We start from the raw sequence: 21,790 nt of genomic DNA, 5'->3' as shown, positions 1-21,790 counted from the left end.
TCCAGTGCTGTTAACTAAACTAGGTGGCCTCAGCAGAGCACATGCTGGTTTAGGGCACATTTCTCTTAAGAGCTTTACCTCTGATAATGTACAAAAACCTGCTGTAAATTGATTCCGTTGTAACAGATCAGATAACAGTAATTGTACACAGCCAATTGCTCATACATAATAAAAATGACATTACATTTTAACTTGAAATTACAACTTCCATTTTCATTAGAATTTAAAACTTACTCTTGAAACACCTTGACATAGAAGACATTTTGTAAATTATGAGGCCAGTTACATAACTGAAAATTGAAATAAAACTTTATATCCACCTATCATTTTAAAGAGTTTAACAAAAAGGAAAGGTATGAGACTTCAGTATTACTCCTTTATGAAATGCCAAATTAACTTGGGGGATCATTGTTAGTTAATAAAGGAGAACAAATGAAGTACTAAAGTTCTGGGGAGGCTAAAAGAAATATTAGGCAAGATTGAATTAAATTTTAATCTAAAAATCTTGTTTCCCACACTAACTGAGAACAAAGTGACATATCAAAATATTTATGATTTACAGAATGGAGCAAAAGGGCATGTGGAGGGGAAGCTCACACTGTAACTAGACTGAAGTTTGACTTCTCTCCCCTCCCACCCAAATCTGAAACAGGGAAAGAAACATGAAAGATTTATCACTTCAGTGCTCTACAACAACAACACAAGGATGACTGTGATTTACCCATGCTATGTTTTCTATTTTCAAAGTCAACCCAGTTTTAAGAGTATAAAACTCAAGGCAACTAGTAAAAAACACTGCGTAGCCAATGTTTCATGGGCCATTGATGAGCATGGGAACTTGCATTTTCAAAAAATTGTGCATACTGTAAATGTTGTTTTAAATTGGCTTAGGCCACCCCATAGAAATGTTTCTTTCAAAAAAGGGTGGCTCCAGGCTCTCCTCTTCCTCAGCTGCACGCCCTAGTCTTGTCTCCTGCCAGCATTACCACATCTGCAACCATGCCATCAGCAAGATCGGAGGCCTGGGTTTTCACAGACCCCTTACTGAAAGTCAATTTGGGGATTATTTATTTAGTCAGCTCAGCTCACGTTTCACCCAGCTGTTTGCCAACTGATCTTTGCTGAACTGAGCTGCAAGAGAAAGGCCGCAGCACCAGCAGCAGAAAGATCCTTCAACCTCTGAATGCTCCTCCAACTCTGCTTGGGCAGAGCGGTCAGAGATGGCTATTGGCCTCCCTGTGGTAGTGCAGGCACCATTAGATGGAAACACTGCCCAAAAGACTTCTATTTCTTCCCAGACTGAAGAAAAATTACATAATTCAACTCAAGCTTAGCCAGGTTATGAAACAATTTTAACAAAAATTGCCTGGTACACAGGGAGCCGAATTTGAGGTCGATTACAGAACTCATAAGGGATTTCACTGTAAGAAGGCAATACTCCTGAAGGTTGTTCTCCAAGAAGAAAACTACACACACACTAAAAAAAGTCCATGGTACGCAAAGAGAAGGAGTTTGCCTATCACCTATTCAGTACAGACTGAATAAACAGATCCCAGAAAACAGGTAAAAGGAAACAGCTCCAACTGTAGGCTCATGCACATGCTGTTGATCATTCCTCATTTGTACTGCGAGGTGAAATACAGGCGTTTCAGCCATAGGGCAGGATGGTCCTGTGCTAAGTATCATAAAAACAGTACAGTAGTTCTTTTCCCAAGGGGCTCGTAGTCTCCGTGGGGTGGACTGGTTCCAAACAGCTGCAGTCACAGAGAGCTGATCGTAAATAATCAATAATCTTGTAACAGATTATGAACAGTCATGAAGGTAACAGAATGACTTAACAAAACAACAGATATTCAGAAATTGCATCCTAGGTTAAGCTATATTAAAAAGGTATGAAAACACATCATATGTAACACCAACTCAATGAAGAACAGATAAGGGAAAAACTCAAATAAAAACCAGTCTACTTCAAAGCACGGAGGATCAGACTTCCTAAGAAGGAGACACTGCTTATGTATTCAAGCGAGTACCTTCTGGGAAAGGAAGTAGAAGCTGGTATTACTACAGAGCCAAAATTAATTTGTGTTACCAAAATTAACTTTGATATCAAGTTGTTATGATTCAATTTTCTGTTGACCTAGTTGCAATGATCTAATAAAAAAAAAAAGGGGGGGTAATTCAAATATTTTACACATCAAGAAGGTACTGACAAAGCCACTGGGAGTTAAAGATCAAACGTATTAATGCAGAAAGTAAATAACTTCCAATAATCATGATCCTCGTTCATTATCCCTAGTAGAGGTTTTTGTTATCTTTCAGTATTTCAAAACTGAACTGTTAGGAAGCAGTTTTAATGGCCATATTAGAGTACATTAGTACATTTTTTAGGTACACCCAAAAAATTCCTGGGTGGGAAACAATAACAAAAATTCAGGAGGTTACGAAAAAAGGTTATGACTGTAATATTTTTATTTGAAGCATACACATATGTTCCATTAAAACTGAAGTGCTTTGTATTAGCTTCAGGTTCACATATTTGACTGGAACAAATTCCCGTTTAAGTTCCCTTAGCAGTTATTAAGAAAAGTTTCCATGTGATTCTGGACATACCAAAAAACCCTACTATTATTTCTCAACCTGGAGGTCAGTAAGAAAGTTCAAAATATCTGAATAAAGTTTAAACCCACAGCAAAAGCAAAATGCAGAACTGTTCATACATTCACTAATACAGATGAAACCACTCATGAGGAAGGACTATGTTGTAACCAGTAAATCAGCAGCAATTCTTCAAGCCAATGAAGTATTAAAGCCATTCACTTTATTTTTGTTAACAAGCAGGCTGTGGGTATTATTAACTATTATGCTGGTACGATCTACACATAAATAGGTCAAGTCTAGGAAGTTTAAAACAGAACTGGCCATGCACAACCACTCTGTAGAACCAGATTTTTCACTTCCATCACTTTTTTAACTCCCCTGCGCTGTCATGTTTCTTCATTTTTAACCCAATGAAGGCACACGCTGAGAACAGTAGAGTAGAGCCCCTTTCAAATAAAACCAATGCGTGTTCTCTCATGGAGGATAAACAAACACACACAGGCATGGGATTAAAAACAGACACCCAGACAATTCCATCAGACACTTGCTTTGGTAAGTGAATGCCAGTGTGTTCCTGCCCCTGCGTACTGTAGTTGTTCTTCCTTTAGCTTCCTGTAACACCAGGGATGAGTAAAGTACAGAAACTCATGCTACCCCCCCTATGCTAACAGGCCAGACAAGACCGGCAGGCAGATGATGGCAGGAGGGGAGAAACAGCTCGCTCCAGCGGGGACAGAGTGCCTCCCCACCAGCTGCCCCCCCCGGCTTCCCAGGGCCAAGCTGGCGGCTCCTCAGACTATCCACCCCCATCCTGACCACCTACCCCCATCCTGACCACTTCTGCTGTCACCCCCCCGCCCTCCGCCTGACCTCCAAACAGCTTTCCGAGCACAAAAATCTCACACACAGTCAAAGCAGTTCCTTAAAACAGGTTCCTTAAAACTGTTCCACTTCTTCTGGAAGAGGGGTCCAATGGAGAGCTTCTAGTTATAGTCTACTCAGCTCTCAGTTTTCAGGGCTGTTTACAAACACTGTGTCCAGATCTGAAGAGCTTCAAGAGAAGCAAACTTTTTTTAAAAACCCAGAACAAAAAGTTATCAAAAGTAACAACTGAGAGAATTTGGGACAGTTCTATAAAAAAAACAACCAAACCAAAACACAACAGAACATCAAATGCAACTGCATGAGAAAGTTCTTGGGTTCCTGTTGCCACTGATCCCATGACAAGCATATTAAAAATAGCTTGCTTTTCCAATCTCAAAGGGAATCGAGTGTCTACATAGATTCATTAACACGTGAATTCCTAGATGGTTAATGGATGCTTTGTTCTTTTGAATGGCACATAACCATTCTCAACTCTATTTTTCCACAAGAAAATAAACCCCGACATTTGAACACAAAATGTCTCCTGTTACACAGTAGTTCTTAGCATCGACCACAAGTATAAGCTTTCATACGGAAGAGGAAGGAACCCACAGGGAATTTCTGCTCGCATGATAAAGATGCCTGCGCATGTGAGTAAGGGACTGCAAGTGTTGAAGCATGTTTGACCTTCAAATGTCAGCATGTTCATCTTGCAAAGATTTCGGATGTTTATTCCCTAGGGACACACTCCGAGTGCAGCAATCCGTCCAGCGGGAAGACAACTGGTGTCATCCCAGCACAGCTCCATGGACACAGCCCCGCAGCCCTTGAATCCAGCTTGCCGTTTCATGGGAACGCTGCTGGGTCCGAGCCTGACTGACACGAGGCTGTACCTCTCCTCTGCGCCGAGGTCTCATGAACGAACGTGTGCTAAACCTGAGCCCCTTCCAGCACTTTGAGCCCAGCCCTGTAATGCTGCCGTGCCTCCCCTTGCCGGTTATGGACAATTTCTCTGTTGAGAGCAGATAAACGCTGAGGCGCTGTACTGTCACAGCTTAAGTACTAGCTTTATCAGTCCTCTTTGCCTGAAGGGCAATGTGCCCTAAATGAGAAATACTTCACTGAAAACTAGCTGAGTTCTTTCCTAAACTTACTTAAAGTCATTTTGCAAACACTTTTCCACAGTTACAGATGAGCGCACCGACACAAACTTTCCCCAAAAGCCAGCCTATCCACTAAGGATGAAAATGTAAGGGCATATTTATAAACAAATGTCTGAAGTCTCTTAGGAGAGAGGACAGAACACCTTTTGCAGAAAGTCACTTATAAATGATTAAATACAGGGTTTTGCCTACCTAAATTAAAAAAGCAAATACAGAGATTAATTCATACCAGCACTCTGGCAACAAAAAACTAATACATACTCTGTTCGTTATAAGTTGCTTCTTTTTTTAAATTTTGTTGCTATGGTTCACAAATTAAGAACCACTTTACTGTGGTATGTAAGAAACAAACACATTTTTCATGAAAAGTAATTCTGATGTCTTGGTCACAGTATTGTGACATAAAAAAAACATCAAATCTAGAAACCACTTTAGAACTTAAATGCAAAGCGATAGAGCTTAAATGCAAAGCCATCTCTAAATTACTTGCGCACAACAGTACTATTGAAAGTAATGAAAAAAACCAACATGGACATAACATACAGCTCAAAGTGCACAACAGTGGCTTTTGTCCAGAGGCTACTGATACCCTGGAAGCATTGCTAATTTACATTTCATGCAATGAGAGGTGGTTCAGCTGTTCCCAGACCCAAGAGGGCTCCAGAAGCAGTAGAAGACCAAGGAACCATGCCCAGCGTTCCCAAAGAATTCACCCATTTGCTGTGGCACAAGTAACAGTTAAATGGAATCATTACCTTGCTTGCTATTTCCTGTGTACGTGGGACAGAGGACAGTGCAGCCTCAGTCAAGAAACAGGCATTTAAAAAGGACGTCACTCTCCCACAAGACTTTGGAAATACAGTTTCAATAGCATCACTCATAACCGAGAGGCTCCTTCCCAAAGTTCTGCCCACTACTGTGGCCTTTTTTCCTTTGGATTTCAAACTTGAAACATTATTATTCTGAGTTTCCCTCTTTTATCCATGGCGATGTTGGATTTGATGCACAGGAAGAAAAAGACGATGTTCTTCCATCCTGCCTACAAGATAATGGACTTCAAATAAAGGTAAAGAAAACTTTAGCTCATCCAATGTTATGAGCTACACAGGGGATAGAAATAGTGGAGGGGAGAAAAATATCTTAAGGATTTAAAGTGGGAGTTTTTATTGGGGTTTTTTGTTTGTTTTAAAAGAACAATTAAATGCAGCTGTAAGGAAACATGGAAATCACAGATGTGCATTTTTCACTGAAAAAGAGAAATTAACGACCATTTAAAACATTTATTGGATACCACCAAAGGGGAAACCAATGACCATTTTTGTTATATGACACAAAATCATCTTAGTTCAGCTAAGCTTTAAGTAGAATATCTCACAACAATTAGGTCGTCTGACTAACAGAGCAACAGAATCTTCCTTCAACAGAAATGAAGCAACATCATAGACACAGACTGAGGACTGTTTCTAACAGTCATAATCAAGAATGCTTTAATAAAGCAAATTTTACTACAATTTGTTGAAAGCTAAAATACAAAACAGAAGCCAGGTTGAGGTAATTATACCTTTCTTTGCATCTGATGAAGCACTGACAGGTGTGCACACCTTACGCTCAGAACCCAGAGCATGTCTTCACTGTGCCAGAAGAGAAAAAAAAAAAAAATACCCTTAAGTGCCACCCTGCCTTTGTGCTGGAACAGACCCATCACACTGCTCCCAGGAAGCATCACAGGATCTCTATCTGCCTGGCTCAGGCAGCATCAAGTGAGATGTGATATGAGGTGAGAAGAGACACATGTCAGAGCTGATGAAGAGCCAGGAAGAGGATCCAAGTAAGACTGGCTTGGATAGCAGATGCTGAGAGGAAGCAGAAGAGGACATGCCGAGAGGAGATGGATGCCAAGCTAGGAAGAAGATTACTCAGAAGGAAAGGAGAGGTGAAGAAACATCAGTGCCTGGGGGCAAGAAGACTTGAGTGGCATGGTGATGGGCAAGACAGTAATGCCTGGTGAGCCAAAGAAGGGAGCAAGGCTGGAAAACCTGGAGTGAGAGACTCAGTAAGAAGAGCAGGACAAAGGCAGCAGCCCTCAGAGATACAGAAAAGCAGAAGAGCAGCAGGTTAGAGGGGCCTGGGCTAAGAAGTGTGATGACAAGCACTCTTTGATGTGGGAAAGGAACACACATAAGCATGAGAATTCCTATCTCAGTCCGAAATCACCTTTCAGCTCAAGTGGTCAACAGCAGGTACCTACAACGTAACATCAAAAAAAGGCTGTAGGGTGTAAAACAGCATGCGGCAATATTTCCCCAAGATGATGTTTCACCACCACCTCCAGAGATACAAGACTAAGGTCCCTAACACCTGATGAGACATCCTGCAGTGAACTGACCTGGGCTGGGAACCTTTGCAGGCTCTCAGCATCCGCAAGAGTCTGTGGCAGAGGGATAAGGAGCTCATATACACACTCTGCAATAAAACATACAACTGTACAATGACTTCTGTTTGCTTGCTGCCTGAAGGCTGCTAGCCTCATTTGATAACCCGAGGTCTCACTGTGAAAGATAGAGTGAATGACCATTCCTCACGCATCCTCTCCAAGCTACTCGTAACTTCGCAGAGCACTGTCAGAGCCTCCAGACATCTTCCTTTCTATGCTGGAAAGTTCCATGCTAGTGTGTCTACATTTCTTCTACCAGAGCCACGACATACTTCAAGCACTCACCATCACTCTTTAAACTCTTCAATTTCTACTATGTATTCCTTATGAGGAAAACTAGAACTGTACAGTGTTCACAAATACAGGCAAGTCCATAAGTGACACAGTGGTACAGTTATGTTCTACATCTTGTTCCCCATTCCCTTCCTAATAAACCCTAACATAGCTTTTTTTTGGCACTAATGAACCTATGTTTCCACAAAGCTATTAATACCCAAGGTCTCAGTCCTGAGAAGTTGGAGGCTACTCACAGTATCACCATATACACTAAGATAAGATTAATTAATTTTGTGCTTCTCCCATGTACACTGCCTTTACTACATCAACTTTTGCCTGACATTTTACCTCCTGTCAATTAATATCAAACAACCACCTGAAATTCTTCATAGTTTTCCTTTATTGATTCTACCTTGAGTAATTTAGTGTCATCATCAAATGGGTCTCCTCAGGATTTACCCTCTTTTCCAAAGCACCACAAATATTTTGGATGTCACAGGCGCAAGTGATCCCTTGAGGTTCTACCGGTGACCTTTCTCCACTTTGAAAATGGACCATTAACTCCTGCCTTTTCTTATCTTTCTTCTTATTTAGTCATATAACAGTTTTCTCTTCTATTCCATGGTAGATTAATTTCTTTAATAGCTTTTGGTAATGGACCTTGTTAAATTTCTTTTGAAAAATCAAAGTAGACACACTATCCATTTGCCTACCTACTCCTTTAAAAACACTGAAAAAGCCTCTTCCTCAATACCATACTTACTGACAATTCCAGTATTTCTACATGTTCAGCACTTCAAAAAAGCACACAAATCCCTCCCCTCCCGGCTAAGCAGGCTTACTGAAATCCATTTCCAGGATCTTCCCTAGCATCTTTTAGAAATATGCAGTGATTCCCATCATTGATTCTCTGCAGTTAACAACTGCAACATTCAATCCTCCTCTGAGACCAGACTGTATTTAGGATGAGATTTTATCACTGCTTCCAGTTCAGTGATAGAAATCTGTGGGAAGATGCTCCATATGCAGATCAATTTAATGACATGTGGTAAGATGTACACATCTTTTCTCCCCCTCTCCCCATCTTTCCTTCCTAAAAGGCTAAGCAAGCAACACACTTTAATTAGCAGAATTCTCCCATTGCAAAATTAAGTACTGTGTGTTGAAGAAAACACCACCACCAAGGATGAATCAGCTCTGTGGCACTACAAAGATGCTCAGATGGAAAGTTCCTGTTTTGTCTGTTACAAAAGCTAGATGTGTGCAATGAACGAGCTATGAAACATAGGCGGTGGCTTCATGCACTGGTTACAGTTTGTGTGCGTGTGTGAATGCACACATCTATCAAAACCAAATACACGTATATGCTTCATAAAAAATCTTTGTGTGCATGCACATACATATGCACACATACATGCCATTTCAAGTGCTTTACAATTTGGAGCCTGATTATCAACAGATACTTTCGGTTTTGAAGCTTCCCCCCAGCCTTTCTCCAGCCTTCTGATCACAAACTAGAGATGACACTCCTCACTTCATGACCTTTATGAAACTCAACCTGTGTCTCCAAAGTGCTCGGGTAAGGTTAGAGAAACTTCTGAGAGGAAAATTAGTATTGTCTTCAGTCAGGGTTTGAGTGGCGAGCAGTCATTAAGGCTATGGGAGAGACCGAGCCAGGAGGTCAGAAGAAAACTCCGAGCAGCTCATTCAGGTGCACACAGCAGGGCAGGGTGGGTAGAGGGGGCCACCCTGCAACTGCAGCCTCCCTTGGTACCCCTTGCACAGGGCAGGTCAAACTATGGTCAGGAGGCCACCTTAGCTTTCCCTTTTCCTAAGTTTTTGAGCTCTTTTTAACCTTACTAAATACTCTTTCAGCACCACTTCTTGTGGTTAACTCGTATATAAAGCACCGCAGAAAAAGCAGGGATATGCTGCTTCTAACCCCTGAAACGTTCAGAGAGGCAGGAAACTTAGTCCAGCTAGCACTGGTCATTCAAACAGAAAACCTGATTTATCTTTTCAAGCTCCTAAACACTTTTTTTTTTTTTTAAATAGAAACAGTACAAATTGCTACAATTTGTCACGCTGTCTTTGATAGGTAGCTAAGAAGAGGACTTTCATGTATCAGTGACCGCTTTCTGTGAGCTTGTTCCTGAAGCATATACACCACCTGTTCTGGCTTCCTTTGCCCACTGTAAAGAGACAAATGTCTCATCTTCAATGTTTACCGATAAGGAATTCTTGTACTTCTTTAGGAATAGATCTGCAGAGCTGTTATGTTAAAGATCTCAAAAAGTTTTTGTATTTTGACCTGTTCAAAAAATCCTTTTCTTATTAAAGCCTTTCTGCAGTCACCAAACAAGTAAAACCTATGTACATCCTAAAAATGCACAGAAATACATGAGTTAATATTTATTTATTCTGGGCTTATTATACAAAAATAAGATGTTTTGTATTTACTCTTAGTCATACATAAAGCCATATTCTGGTCACCACCAGAATTCTGTTTTTGCTTTATCTCTTCATTTCAAGGTTTCCATGCCTTCAGCTAGGATTTGGCTAAACCAACAGCTGAACTGATGTTTGGCTCAAGTGAGGAGATAGAAGCCTCCAGAAGCAGATCCATCACTGCCCGAGGAAGTTTCCGTGCTACTGGTGGGTTATCTCAGTCAGAATTTCTCTGCCCACTCCCCACCGCTTCCTCCAGCTGATGGTATTTTGTCCCTGAAACACAACCACCACTTTAACAGTTTATACAGCCCTGCTCTGCAAAGAAAATACTTGGAAAGGCACAGTTATAAACCACAAGGCAATACAGCCGCTTAGAATTACAACAAAAAGATAAACTTGTTATTTTATGTATGAACAATCAGTACCCCAACTGATGCTTAACAGCCACTTTCTCCTCTATTACAGAAGCTGACCATAACATTTGGGCCAGAGTTCAGCTATATACGGAAAACTATTTCTAGTCAACGAAATATGTCAGAGCACGCTCTTAATTACACCGCTGCACAGAAGTGCATTGAAGAACACACTTGATGAATTGAAGCCCTAAAAGCTTGCTGCCATCAGCTCAGCCGCGAGGATACAGAAACAGGAGAAAACTCTGACGGCCAGCACAACGCCGAAGAGCTGCAGTGTGCAGCCAAGTGCGGTTCTGGACCTGGGCAGGGGCCTGGGCTGGGAGCACCTGCCAAGGCTTTGCTGCAGTGGGAGGACGCCAGTGTGTTAGGGCACCTCGTTATCCCTGCAGCGCTCGCAGTTTCACAAAAAAATGTCCCTGGCCTGTGCGGGCAGGGCTTTCTCATCCGCCCACCAGCACTGTACCAAAAATAACACTGACAGGCAGGAATATTGAGGGAGCAAGGAAGAGAGAAGAAAGGATTTCTCCCTTTCACTGTGCCTAGGTTTTCTCTGCCTGTGGTCTCCCCACCAAGCAATTCATATTGTCAGTCTTTTTGGAGATCTCCTTCCTGTCAGCTATCTCTATCAGAAAAATTAGACACGATGTAGTCATGTAGGCTGAATCTAAGTGCATTTTTTTATTTTAGGAGAAAGAGTGCGGTGCGAGGCTTGTCTGCATCACTCACATGGCTGAGTAGAGACCGAGGCAGGCTGGAGGCAGATAGCTAAACTAGCAGGGACAGGAAAACTCCGAGACAATTATTTAATGTCATTCTGTTAATTAGGCTCTGCATGGAAACGCCAGTGGAAAGTGCTTCCAAAGTACCTGGAAGAGAAACTTTGCCACTGTAGTCAGAAATAGGTGTGCTAGACAATGAGCTGGGGGTGGGGGCGGAGCGGAATAGCAAGTACTGCCACAAAGCAGAAGCAAACAGGCATTTCACATGCTTGTGTGAAAAAAGCCCACAGTTAAAATTGCAAGCAAACTACCAGATGAACCAAAGGAACTCTATTTAAATGATTCATTCCAGGCATAAACTTGGTGTTTTCTTCAGTGTAACTGGTTAGGCATGCGTATCAAAACTTGAGTATGCCTTTTCTTCTGACATCAACAAGTAGTTAACTTTACAAGCTGTTAGAGTAATAAAGCATGACAAGTTAATAAATATTTTCAAAGATGTTTTTGTTAAAACCAGAAACAGAAGCCACTTTTTCACTATATAACCAAACAACTAAATATACTTGTCATATAACCTAATCCACTTATTCATGAACAAATGATTGCAAGTAATGCCATTTTGATTGACAGAGGCTACATACATAATGATATTCCAATACATCTGGATCCTTCAAACACTGTCTGAACAAAGTGCTTACCAGCATACATTAACAAGATAATGAACCAGAGTCACGTGTGAGTATGCAAGCAAGCACTTGACACAGCACAGTTAATCAATGCCCTGGTAATTCTCCATTACCCCACTTCGCAGTTGTCTGCCATGCCCACACATCGATGCATGAACATCTCCATAATGTAGCTTCTCCTCCCTCTCCGGCGCTACAGTGCACAACGAGCAGCTAGGCTGGGGTGCATTTCACCAAAAAACGAAATGTCATCTATTCACAAAGTATAGCCATACATTTATCCAATGTACTCAAAGAATCACGGCACTGGGACAAGGATGCCCACTCCTGCTGCCAGCTGCAAACACGGAGTTACCTCATTTCACAGCCCACACTGCCCCAACACAGGCAGAAAACGGGCCCTCCTGCTGCAGCCGGTGGCAGACCTCCCTCCAACATTAATAAGGCCAGGTTTGCGGCCAGGGTATTTTTCAAGAACAGTTTCCATAAAACAAAGTGGAAATCATGGGCTTCTTGGCACTGCCTGATGGAACCCTTCAGCCCGTGTCCCACAGCAAGCTTACTGTCACCACTTTGGAGGGCTCAGTCTTAAAAGCACCGGCTTTTTGCGTGCAGCAGGCGTGAAGATGCCAGTGCACGCACCTGACAGCGTGCCAAGGAAGCACTGCAGATCTTCACTCTTCCGCTAGCATGTCTTAGGGCTCATCATCTTTGCCTAAGCACATTCATGTCTCTGTGTCAAGCAGCACACTCGTCACTCACATAGCATAATTTCACCCTTTAATCTTTATATTACTAAAGAAAAACCGCAAATGCCGGATTTTTTTTTTTCCCCTTGAAGATAGCAGTCTGACACCATCACTCAAGAGACCTAAATATCCACCCAGATTCCAATTTCTGTCATAAGGTGGCTAATAGAGCTTTAAGCCATAATAAGCACACACTGGAAGATGTCGTTTTCTATAAGCAAGACGATAAAAATAAAGATAGTTTTAAGGCAAATGCCTTCAGTGTGTTCAGAAAGGTAACTAAAATTTACTCAACAATTTTCTTTTCACAAGAAGCTTCCCCTCTTCAATGAGCTGAAACTGTATAGTAATCTCCTGTGTCCCTGGAAGCATGCAAAGAATACATGAGTAAATCAGATTTATTGCATGAAGCAATTCTCAAAGCTTGCCATTTTAAGAACATTGCAATGCCCTGTGCACACAGGCACAAAATTATATCTTAATATGAAATTAAACTAGTAAGCTTTTCTCCTTTGGGGTCAATTAGAACATTTTTAGGGGGCATATTTATGTGGTCACTGCAAAGACACATGGCTAACTCAAATAAGGGGCTTTCATTTTGCCTAATTTAAATTACTGCTTTCATGCTTTAGTTGCATCCACTTAAAGAAAATATGAAGCTGTGTAATCTAATAAATCTGATCAACATTACTAAAGTATACTGCTACAAATAGCTGCTGTAACTGCCATCATGCACGAGTCTCAAAGAGAAAAAACTAATAGAGCAGCCAAGTGCCGTAGTGATATGCTTTCTACACATCTCAGAAAGCCTTGGTTGAAGACTGGGGCACAAATGGACTGTGAAGATGCTCTGGCCTGAAAGCAGACACATTTCTGTCACTCGGTGTTTCTCACCTCTGTAGAAAACAAATGTCAAGATGGAAGAAACTATAAGCTGACTCAAGATACTGAAAGTGATTCTCACAGCAAAGTAGAATTTGTAAGACTCAACCCCACAGTCAGCTGCCCACTGCCAAACTTTCTTTTGGCATCTTAATTCTTGCTGGAGCCAATGGATTTAACGGTGGTCTACATCAAGGGTCTACCACTCTACTAAAATTACTGAGGAATGGGCACTGTCAGTGCCCGACTTCTGAAACTGCCCGCCAGCAGCTACCACACCAAGGATGGTGGAGGCACACGCAGAGCTGACAGACAAGATCTAATTTAAAAAAAAAAATTATCTTTTAACACTGAAGAAGTAATAGCAGGAGAGAAAGAAAGGGAAAAAAGCTCTCAGGACTCCTTAAGTCTGTAAAAAAGAAGATTTAGGAAAAAGTATTCCAAGTTAGACATAGTACGACTTATGGTGATAATTAATAAAATCAGTATCCCCATACTGAGCTGTTTGTGCAAGCTACAAGAGTAGTTACCAAAATAAAAAACCACTAACATGATATTGCATAAAATTATTAAAGAAAAGTTAATCTGTCAAAGCCATGAGACACTGACAGACTGAATTCATTCAACTCCCTGCCCAGTCTACCCCCTTGACATACAAGGCAGCAAGAGCATTCAAGGTATTTGACCACAACTTTCAGACTACAGAAAAATCAAAATAATAAATTAAAAGGGTTAACTGTCCAAAAGGAAAAGTAAATGAACAATCTTTGCTAAAACACCTAAGCTACACTTTTTTTTTTTTCCTCCCCCCGTCAAGACTTCCTCTCATTTCAAAGGATCTGTTCATCTCATCAGCTTCACCACTATGAAGGCAGCAAGCCAACAGGAGAGGACAATGTGGGCTGCTAGCAACAGATGAACACCAAGCTGCTGGGTACTAAGCAAGCCCAACTTCCCATGATAGCTGTACCCCCAGCCTCACATGCAGGAAAATGACCCACTCCTCCAGCTTCCTTACCTAACACACTTTCACCACATGCAAGAAAGTCCAACTTTAACCACAGACAACAAGCAGAGAGCTGGTTGATGGAGAAATAATAGATAATGGCCATGTTCACCATTTTTTCCTCCAATGGAAATAATTATGTGGCCATTCTTCCCACAGTAAATTCATGGGAACATCAGTATCTAAGGCTTTTGCTTCTATTAGTTTTGTTCTAGTCAGGGTCAAAAGATGAAGGGCAGCAGCACAGAAGGACAACAAACACATAAATGCAGGCAGACACAACTGCATAAGCCTCAATTACAAGGAAATCAGACAAAAAAATAGCATATGGGGGGGGGATTTTAAAATATAAAACAGGAGCTAAGGGCAAAGCATTAGTGGCATGAGGTGCTTAAATGTCTTTAAATTTTTTGCCTCCAGCAAGCAAAGCCTACCTTGCTACCTAAGACAGCAGACATACAAGTCCTGAAAATTTTTCATTCTAAACCACAGTTCAGGAAAGACACCTTAAAAGTCCAAGTCTGGTTCCTCACTCCTGCAGAGAACTGCATATAGTCCTGTTCATAAATTCATGAACTTCCTTCTAAATTATCAGAGTTGTTATTCCTTTTACCAGAAAACTTTTGGAGCACCTTACTCTTCCAGAAACTTCCTTACAATTTCAAAATTAAATTTATTCATGGCCAATTTATATTCATTTGCTCTTACAATGACATTGTCTTTTATCTTAGATTAGGTTGTAAGTTCTCCAGGGCACTGACCAAATCTACATAAGCATAGAGAGTCCTGAGCAGATTAGCTCCCCTATGACAATTGAGAGCTTTGCTTATGATGACAATACAATAAACAATAAAAATTAGTTTTTAAAGTTCCACTAGTGTCATCTTTGGCCACATCTCTAATTAGCGCTCGTGTACTCTAGTGGAATCTGATCAAATGTATCATGATGAAGCTAGGTGAGACTGCAGTGCTGCCCCACCTCTAACAAGTTGCTTATCTGGCTCTACAAGTATACCAGCACTATAAACTGGTGTTTTTACCTTGACTATAGAAAACTGAAGAAAACACAGCAACAAATGGGTAGAAGATCATGCCCCTTTTAGCACTAAAAATTTTGGTGGAAGTGAACAACACCATTCATGTAGAAGTCTGGAAACCACGCAAAAAGCAGTAGGTTCCTTCCCACAGTCAGGATTCGTATTAGCAGAGGAAGGTCTTTCCCACCACCGAAAGTCTTTAATTTGGGCTCTCCCTGAACACTTTCGCTCAGAATAAACTAGTCCTTCTTACCTGCAGTAGCAACAACAATGATATAGCGCAGGTCTAGAAACACCCATTCTGTACCCATGCAAACACCAGATCTAGAAACTTCACTGAACAAAAAATTTCCCTGATACTTCTTAATATAGATTTTGCACATCTGCTGTTCTGGCACCTTTGACCACAGTGGTAGCATGCTTGTTAGTTACTCTGCGGTCCTATCTTTTTAAATGGGCACACTCATGGCCTGGTCATCAGGCAGAGCGTGCCACGTGATTTACTTATTCTATACAAATGAACAGAAGTTCTAGAAATATAGCATTTTTTATGGATTTTTTTTTTTGTTTTGTTTTGTTTTTTGTTTTTTTTTTTTTGCATGGAATAACTGGCCTGAGTTGCTTTCTACACAGTATTTCAGCTGCCCTGGCTTAGTGGAAAAGCAAGCTCCGACTCTGAACTCCAGCATGTAAACATGAAACTAGGCAGCCAATTTATCACAATTCAAATGGCAATGGTAAAGCAACGTATTTAAATAGCTCACGGAATAATCTCAAGAAAACATTGTATCTAGAATGGTAACGAGAACAACAAATTAATATGATCCTGTCTTCTGAACACTGACAGAAAGCTAACAGAGAAGGTTAACGAACACGAAGGACTGAACCTCCCTTCTAAATTGGTGAATCGATTCAAAGCACCAAGGACACAGGAGAGAACAGCAAGCAACTGCTACAAAAATAAAGTTGCAGAAAGAAACAAGGGACTTAATAATCTAGCTTTTGCTTGCTTTCAATAAACACAGATTCCCATTGTCTTTCACACTAAGAGACTAAGTACCAGATATTCAAAATACAATGGGAAAAAATGTGTTAAGGAAAAGATAGATAGGTTATAATCAAAAAAATGTAACCTGGGTGCACACATGCATATCGATATGGGAGAAAACGAAGGGAGAGGACAGAAAATCATGGGAGTAAGCAGAAGCCTGGTTTGTAGTCAGTCATGAAAATAGTATCGGGAAGAGCAAGAGTATTTTCTCTCTAGCTAATGCAGTTCCAAAGGACTGAACAATTGGACAAAACCCACCTGAGAGAAGATAATAGCGAGACAGAATCATAGAATAGTTTGGGTTAGAAGGGACCTTTAAAGGTCATCTAGTCCAACGCCCCTGCAGTGCGCAGGGACATCTTCAACTAGATCAGGTTGCTCAGAGCCCCATCAACCTGACCTAGAATGTTGCCAGGGATGGGGCATCTACCACCTCTCTGGGCAACCACCCTCACTGTGAAAAATTTCTTCCTTAGATCTAGTCGAAATCTGCCCTCTTTTAGTTTAAAACCATCACCTCTTGTTCTATTGCAACAGGCCCTACTAAAAAGTCTGTCCCCATCTTTCTTACAAGACTCCTTTTAAGTACTGGCAGGCTGCAATAAGCTGTCCCCAGAGCCTTCTCTTCTCCAGGCTCAACAACCCCAACTATCTCAGCCTGTCCTCACAGGAGAGGTGTTCCATTCCTCTGATCATTTCAGTGGCCCTCCTCTGGACCTCCAAGAGGTCCATGTCTTTCCTGTGTCGCGGGCTCCAGAGCTGGATGCAGGACTCCAGGTGGGATCTCATGAGAGATGAGTAGAAGGGCAGAATCACCTCCCTCAACCTGCTGGCCACACTGCTTTTGATGTGGTACAGGATATGGTTGGCCTTCTGCACTGCGAGCACACATTGCTGGCTCATGTCCAGCTTTTCATCCACCAGCATCCCCAAAGTCTTTCTCAGCAGAGTTGCTCTCAATCCCTTCATCCCCCAACCTGTACTGACAGCAGGGGTTGCCCTGGTCCAGGCTGCACTTGGCCTTGGTGAACCTCATGAGGTTCACACAGGCCCATTCCTCAAGCTTGTCCAGGTCCCTCTGGACGACATCCTGTCCCTCAGGTATGTCAACTGCACCACTCAGCTTGGTGTCGTCTGCAAATTTGCTGAGGGTACACTTGAGCCCACTGTCTGTGTCACTGATGAAGATATTAAGCAGTACTGGTCCCAATACAGACCCCTAAGGGAAAGCACTTGTCACTGATCTCCATCTGGACATTGAACCGTTGGCCACTACCCTCTGGATGAGACCATCCAAACAAGTTCTCATCTATCCAACAGTCCACCCATCAAATCCGTATCTCTCCAATTTAAAGAGAAGGATGTTGTGGAGGACCATGTCAAAGGTGTTACAGAAGTCCAGACAGACAACATCCATAGCTCTTCCCAAAGATATACTTATCTAGATTCTCTATCTTTTTCATGAAGAGACTGAAAAAACAAAGAGCAGGAAAAAAACCAGACTGAAACTCACTCACCCAAACACCTGTAGGGAACCACAATATGTGGGTGACCGTTGCATTGCTTCCATCCCCTCTTGCACCAGTTCTGGATCGTAACTGGCTGGTTGGCTTCGACAACATTTGTGATTTGTAATTCAGGGTAGACCTAACAGTAGAAGTATAAAAAAAGACAAATGTTATCACAAGTATGCACCCTGGGTCATGCAATACTGTTACACATGTTTGTAGCATGGATATCACAATACAATACTAATTTTCGTATCTTCTCCCTCTTCTGCTGTGTATTATATTTACTTCATCATATGAGCATGTGCACTTACCAGCAAACTGGATGACTAATTTATTGGCAAGCCACAACTTCGATCAAGCTACATATTTGGCTTTTTATCTCCCGTAGTCCCGTTACCCCACCTCTCTTTTTTAATTTTACTGTCAGTAATTGCTCATCTGATCTCTTTTGCCAAGGGCAGGTCTTAGCCACTGACCTTCTGTGCAGACCCACCTCCCAGTCACCTTCTATGCGTGCACCTACATGAGCAATTTGTTTCACAAATTACCACACACTCCGCTGCTGTTCACACTGTGGAGGAATTTCAGAGCACGCAAAAAAAAAATCAGATGGGAAGACATGATCCAGGAGCACCACTAATAGGTGGTTAGTCCATGCCACAGGGGTAGAGTTAACCAAAGCAAAGATGGCAAAATGCTTCCAGCACGGATGCTCAGCCCCAGCTGCTTCACTCCACACTCCCAACTCTCCTCACACCACACTAGTTGCTAGCACAGGCTATGGCTCTTGCTTTTGATTTTTCAAATTGGCAATCTATCAGCCTTAACATCAAACTCAGAAGGGACTAGTTTTCCTTTGCCTTTCTTCAAGCAAACTGTACCAATTTCTGTGTATGTTGCGTCTGAGGATTTAGGTGGACTGAAAACTACAGTCTACTCATACCTACCAGAAGAAAAGAAAAACAGAAATAGGAACAAGCCTGAGGAAAAATAAGTAATTGGAGATGGTCCAAAAACACCCTGCAGAAAAGAAACATTATCCCAACTGAAGAGAGCTGGGTTAAGATACAGTGAATTCTGGGAGTCTGACACCAATGCTTGGAAAACCACTGCAAGATCCTCAACAGCCCCCCGATAAAAAAGGACTCGTCTCAATCACGTATCACCCCCCAAGCACACAGCATCCCAATGGGCCAGTGCCCCCTGGCACTCCCCCAGACATCAGGTTTAAAATATAACTGTGACAAAAAACGAAGCAAGTAGGCTATTTAACTGCAGCTCAAGTAAAAGTTTCAAACTTTAAAATACCTTAATTCACAACAGTACAGCCTTTTCAGATTTGAGACTGGTAGTCTTTGAATGAATGTGGCCTTGTCCACGGGAGTGGTAACAATAGAAAGTAATGAAAGCATGATTGGAAATACTTGGGAAGAACTTCTTACTTTCATTAACAGACAAAAAGGGGATAGTGTAATTGTAAAATTGAACTACATCAACAGCTTAATGCACAGAACAAGGCCAGGTACAGTAACAAATCCAAGGAAATTATTAGAGAAAGAAACACTACTTCACACACTTTATGCTAAAGAGATTAAATATCACCCTTGCCCTCTACTACAAAAGAGTATTTTTAAATTAGATGCTTTTTGCTTTCCATAAGCACCTCACAGAAGCCATCTGATAAGTTTTTTTGCCAGCTTTGACAGCACCCTCAGCTGACTAAAGTGGATGGTTAAAGCGTGCGCAGAGGCGTCAGACACAACCTTGTATGTGAACGCAGCACGTGAGATACAGTCCACTTAGAGGAAGCCCACAGAGCAGAACTGAAAATTTAAGGGTGAAAGTTTCCTGCGCTCAGAAGATTGTAGCTTTGCTTTTTTCTTTTTCTCAGCAGGTGACCAGGGCTGATGGTCGTCGTCCACATTACAGATATACTACCATTTTTACACTACTCGCAGAAAGCAGCTCCAGAGGAACTTGCTGCTCTGCCTGCTCCATCAGTGCTTCCAATACGGAACTCTGAAGTGAAACAGCAAGGCTGCAAATTCAGGGAAAGCTCCCCTTTCCTCTTCAATCTCTTCATCCTTTCTCTTGTGCCCCACCAGTTCCACCGAACAGGTCTGCGCATGTTCATGCTCTTGACTTGTCACAGCACTGCCAAAACTGATTAGGATGTCACCGCAGCGGCAAATTTCACACCTCAACTGCTGTGTAAATATTACACCGCAAGGCACCGTAGCTGCCTCCAGAGCTAACAGGCACGATGCTAGAGAAAGATTTCATTTTCTTTGGACACTGCTTTTAGTATCATCATGCTACACTCTTCCAAGTTCATACATCTACAGACATCACATCTGAATAACCCACAGTTACATAATACCATGTGCCGTCACAAACCATGGACTTGATATACCACTCAGTGTCACTGACACATTCTCATCATGGACATTTTAACATTCCTCAGGGTTAAGTGTCACCTGTCACAGAGAGGAAGTAAATGTCTTAAATGAAGACAACTAAAAAAAACCTGCACAATGGTTGGATTGGAATGTTAAAAAAAGAAATTAAGAAAAAACCTCAAAGCAATTTATGCATCCACAGGAATGTGTACACAGCTTTAAAATGATAGAAAATAGGATTCTGATCTATGAGAACAAAGACACACTTAGCTGCTTTCCTGAGGTGAATTCCTAATAAGCAAGAGTGAACTACTACTGTAGCTCCTTATGTATTGAAATAGTAAGATGGGGGAGGGGGTGTATAAATATATTATTTTTATTTTCACTATTTCCCAAACCTGTAGTTTTAACTTTTGGTTAGTACAGTGGACCAGATTCTAAGTAGTTAACAATATTTGACAAAAGCACACAAGGACAAAAAAATACAAAGAAGCCTCCTCTTCTGTTTCTACATCAGTTACTAAACTCCTAATTTCCTTTGACAGCCCACACAAAGCTCTGTCCACTCTTCACAAGAGAAAACAGGCTTTGAATTTCATTATCAATAGGATAATGCCAGCAACGCGTATATGCGCTGAGGAAAGTTCCCCTCACTAGAGTTACATAAGGTATTTGCTCTGAAATGAAGTGGGACCTACTTAGCACAGAAAAATGAGACTTTATTTATAGTGTCCCTAATGAGCCACTGCTCCTTCTAGAGACTCAAGAGCAAGCAGCTCCAGAAAGTTACAGGAGATCCAAACTTCCAACGTTGTCATAACTTGCTGCAGAGTAATTCTTTTAATATATTTTAAAAAGAAGCGGTGGAAGAAACAATCTAAAAATTTTAACTGGCAACCAAAAGTTACAGCTAGATCTTTATGTACTTCAATTTTCTTGATTAAATTTCCTTATATATTAACTTCAGAAACAAAAAACTAAAAAGCCTCTGCACTCGGGCTACTCAGAATTTAATGTAATCCTGTTTACATTCGTGTTTACCACTACTAAGTCTGACGGCACATGGATTAAGGACTAAAATGTAAATGTACTTAACGGAAGAAAGGGAGTTTTGATCTGGCTACGTACAAAGGTGTTGATGATCCAACTGCGACAGTGTTACAACAAACTAATCAAATATGTGTTACCTGACAGATTAGGGATTATTTTGAAACAAATATGGGAAAAACAAGACAACAGGGCAGAGGAAAACATTAAAGCAAAGAAGCAGACAGGCCACCACCATTGCAGCCACCCCTCCTGCCTGCGGAAGGAAGACCAGCCGAGAGGCCTTTCGGCACGGCCGGTGAAGACAGATGGATCCCCAGGTCTCTCAGGCCCAGGGAGCGCTGGCCGCTCACATGGGACAGGGAGACCATTTGGGGAAGGGCCGGTTGGGGCAGCGGCTGACAGCCACCGGCCAACGTGAGCTCCCCGCGGTACGCTGCAGGCAAGAGGGAGGCATGGCTCCTGGGACCAGTGGGGGCGAGGCCCTTCCTGGAATACCAG

The 21,790-nt window shown here is 41.8% G+C and overlaps 1 protein-coding gene across 6 annotated transcripts in view; it reads right to left on the bottom strand.

Moving 5' to 3' along the window:
* Nucleotides 1-21,790, bottom strand: part of APP (amyloid beta (A4) precursor protein) — a 182,739-nt gene that overhangs the window by 134,089 nt on the left and 26,860 nt on the right. For all 6 annotated transcript variants that reach the window (XM_010297079.1, XM_010297077.1, XM_010297078.1 and 3 more), the window contains exon 2: nt 17,850-17,979. In XM_010297079.1, the coding sequence (XP_010295381.1) occupies nt 17,850-17,979 (130 nt within the window). The remainder of the gene's footprint in view (nt 1-17,849; nt 17,980-21,790) is intronic.

Source organism: Phaethon lepturus, unplaced genomic scaffold (assembly GCF_000687285.1).
Source record: "Phaethon lepturus isolate BGI_N335 unplaced genomic scaffold, ASM68728v1 scaffold8941, whole genome shotgun sequence".
Lineage (NCBI taxonomy): Eukaryota > Metazoa > Chordata > Aves > Phaethontiformes > Phaethontidae > Phaethon > Phaethon lepturus.
Note: the sequence above shows the minus strand (reverse complement) of the source record. Positions and strands in the feature narration are given on the sequence as shown.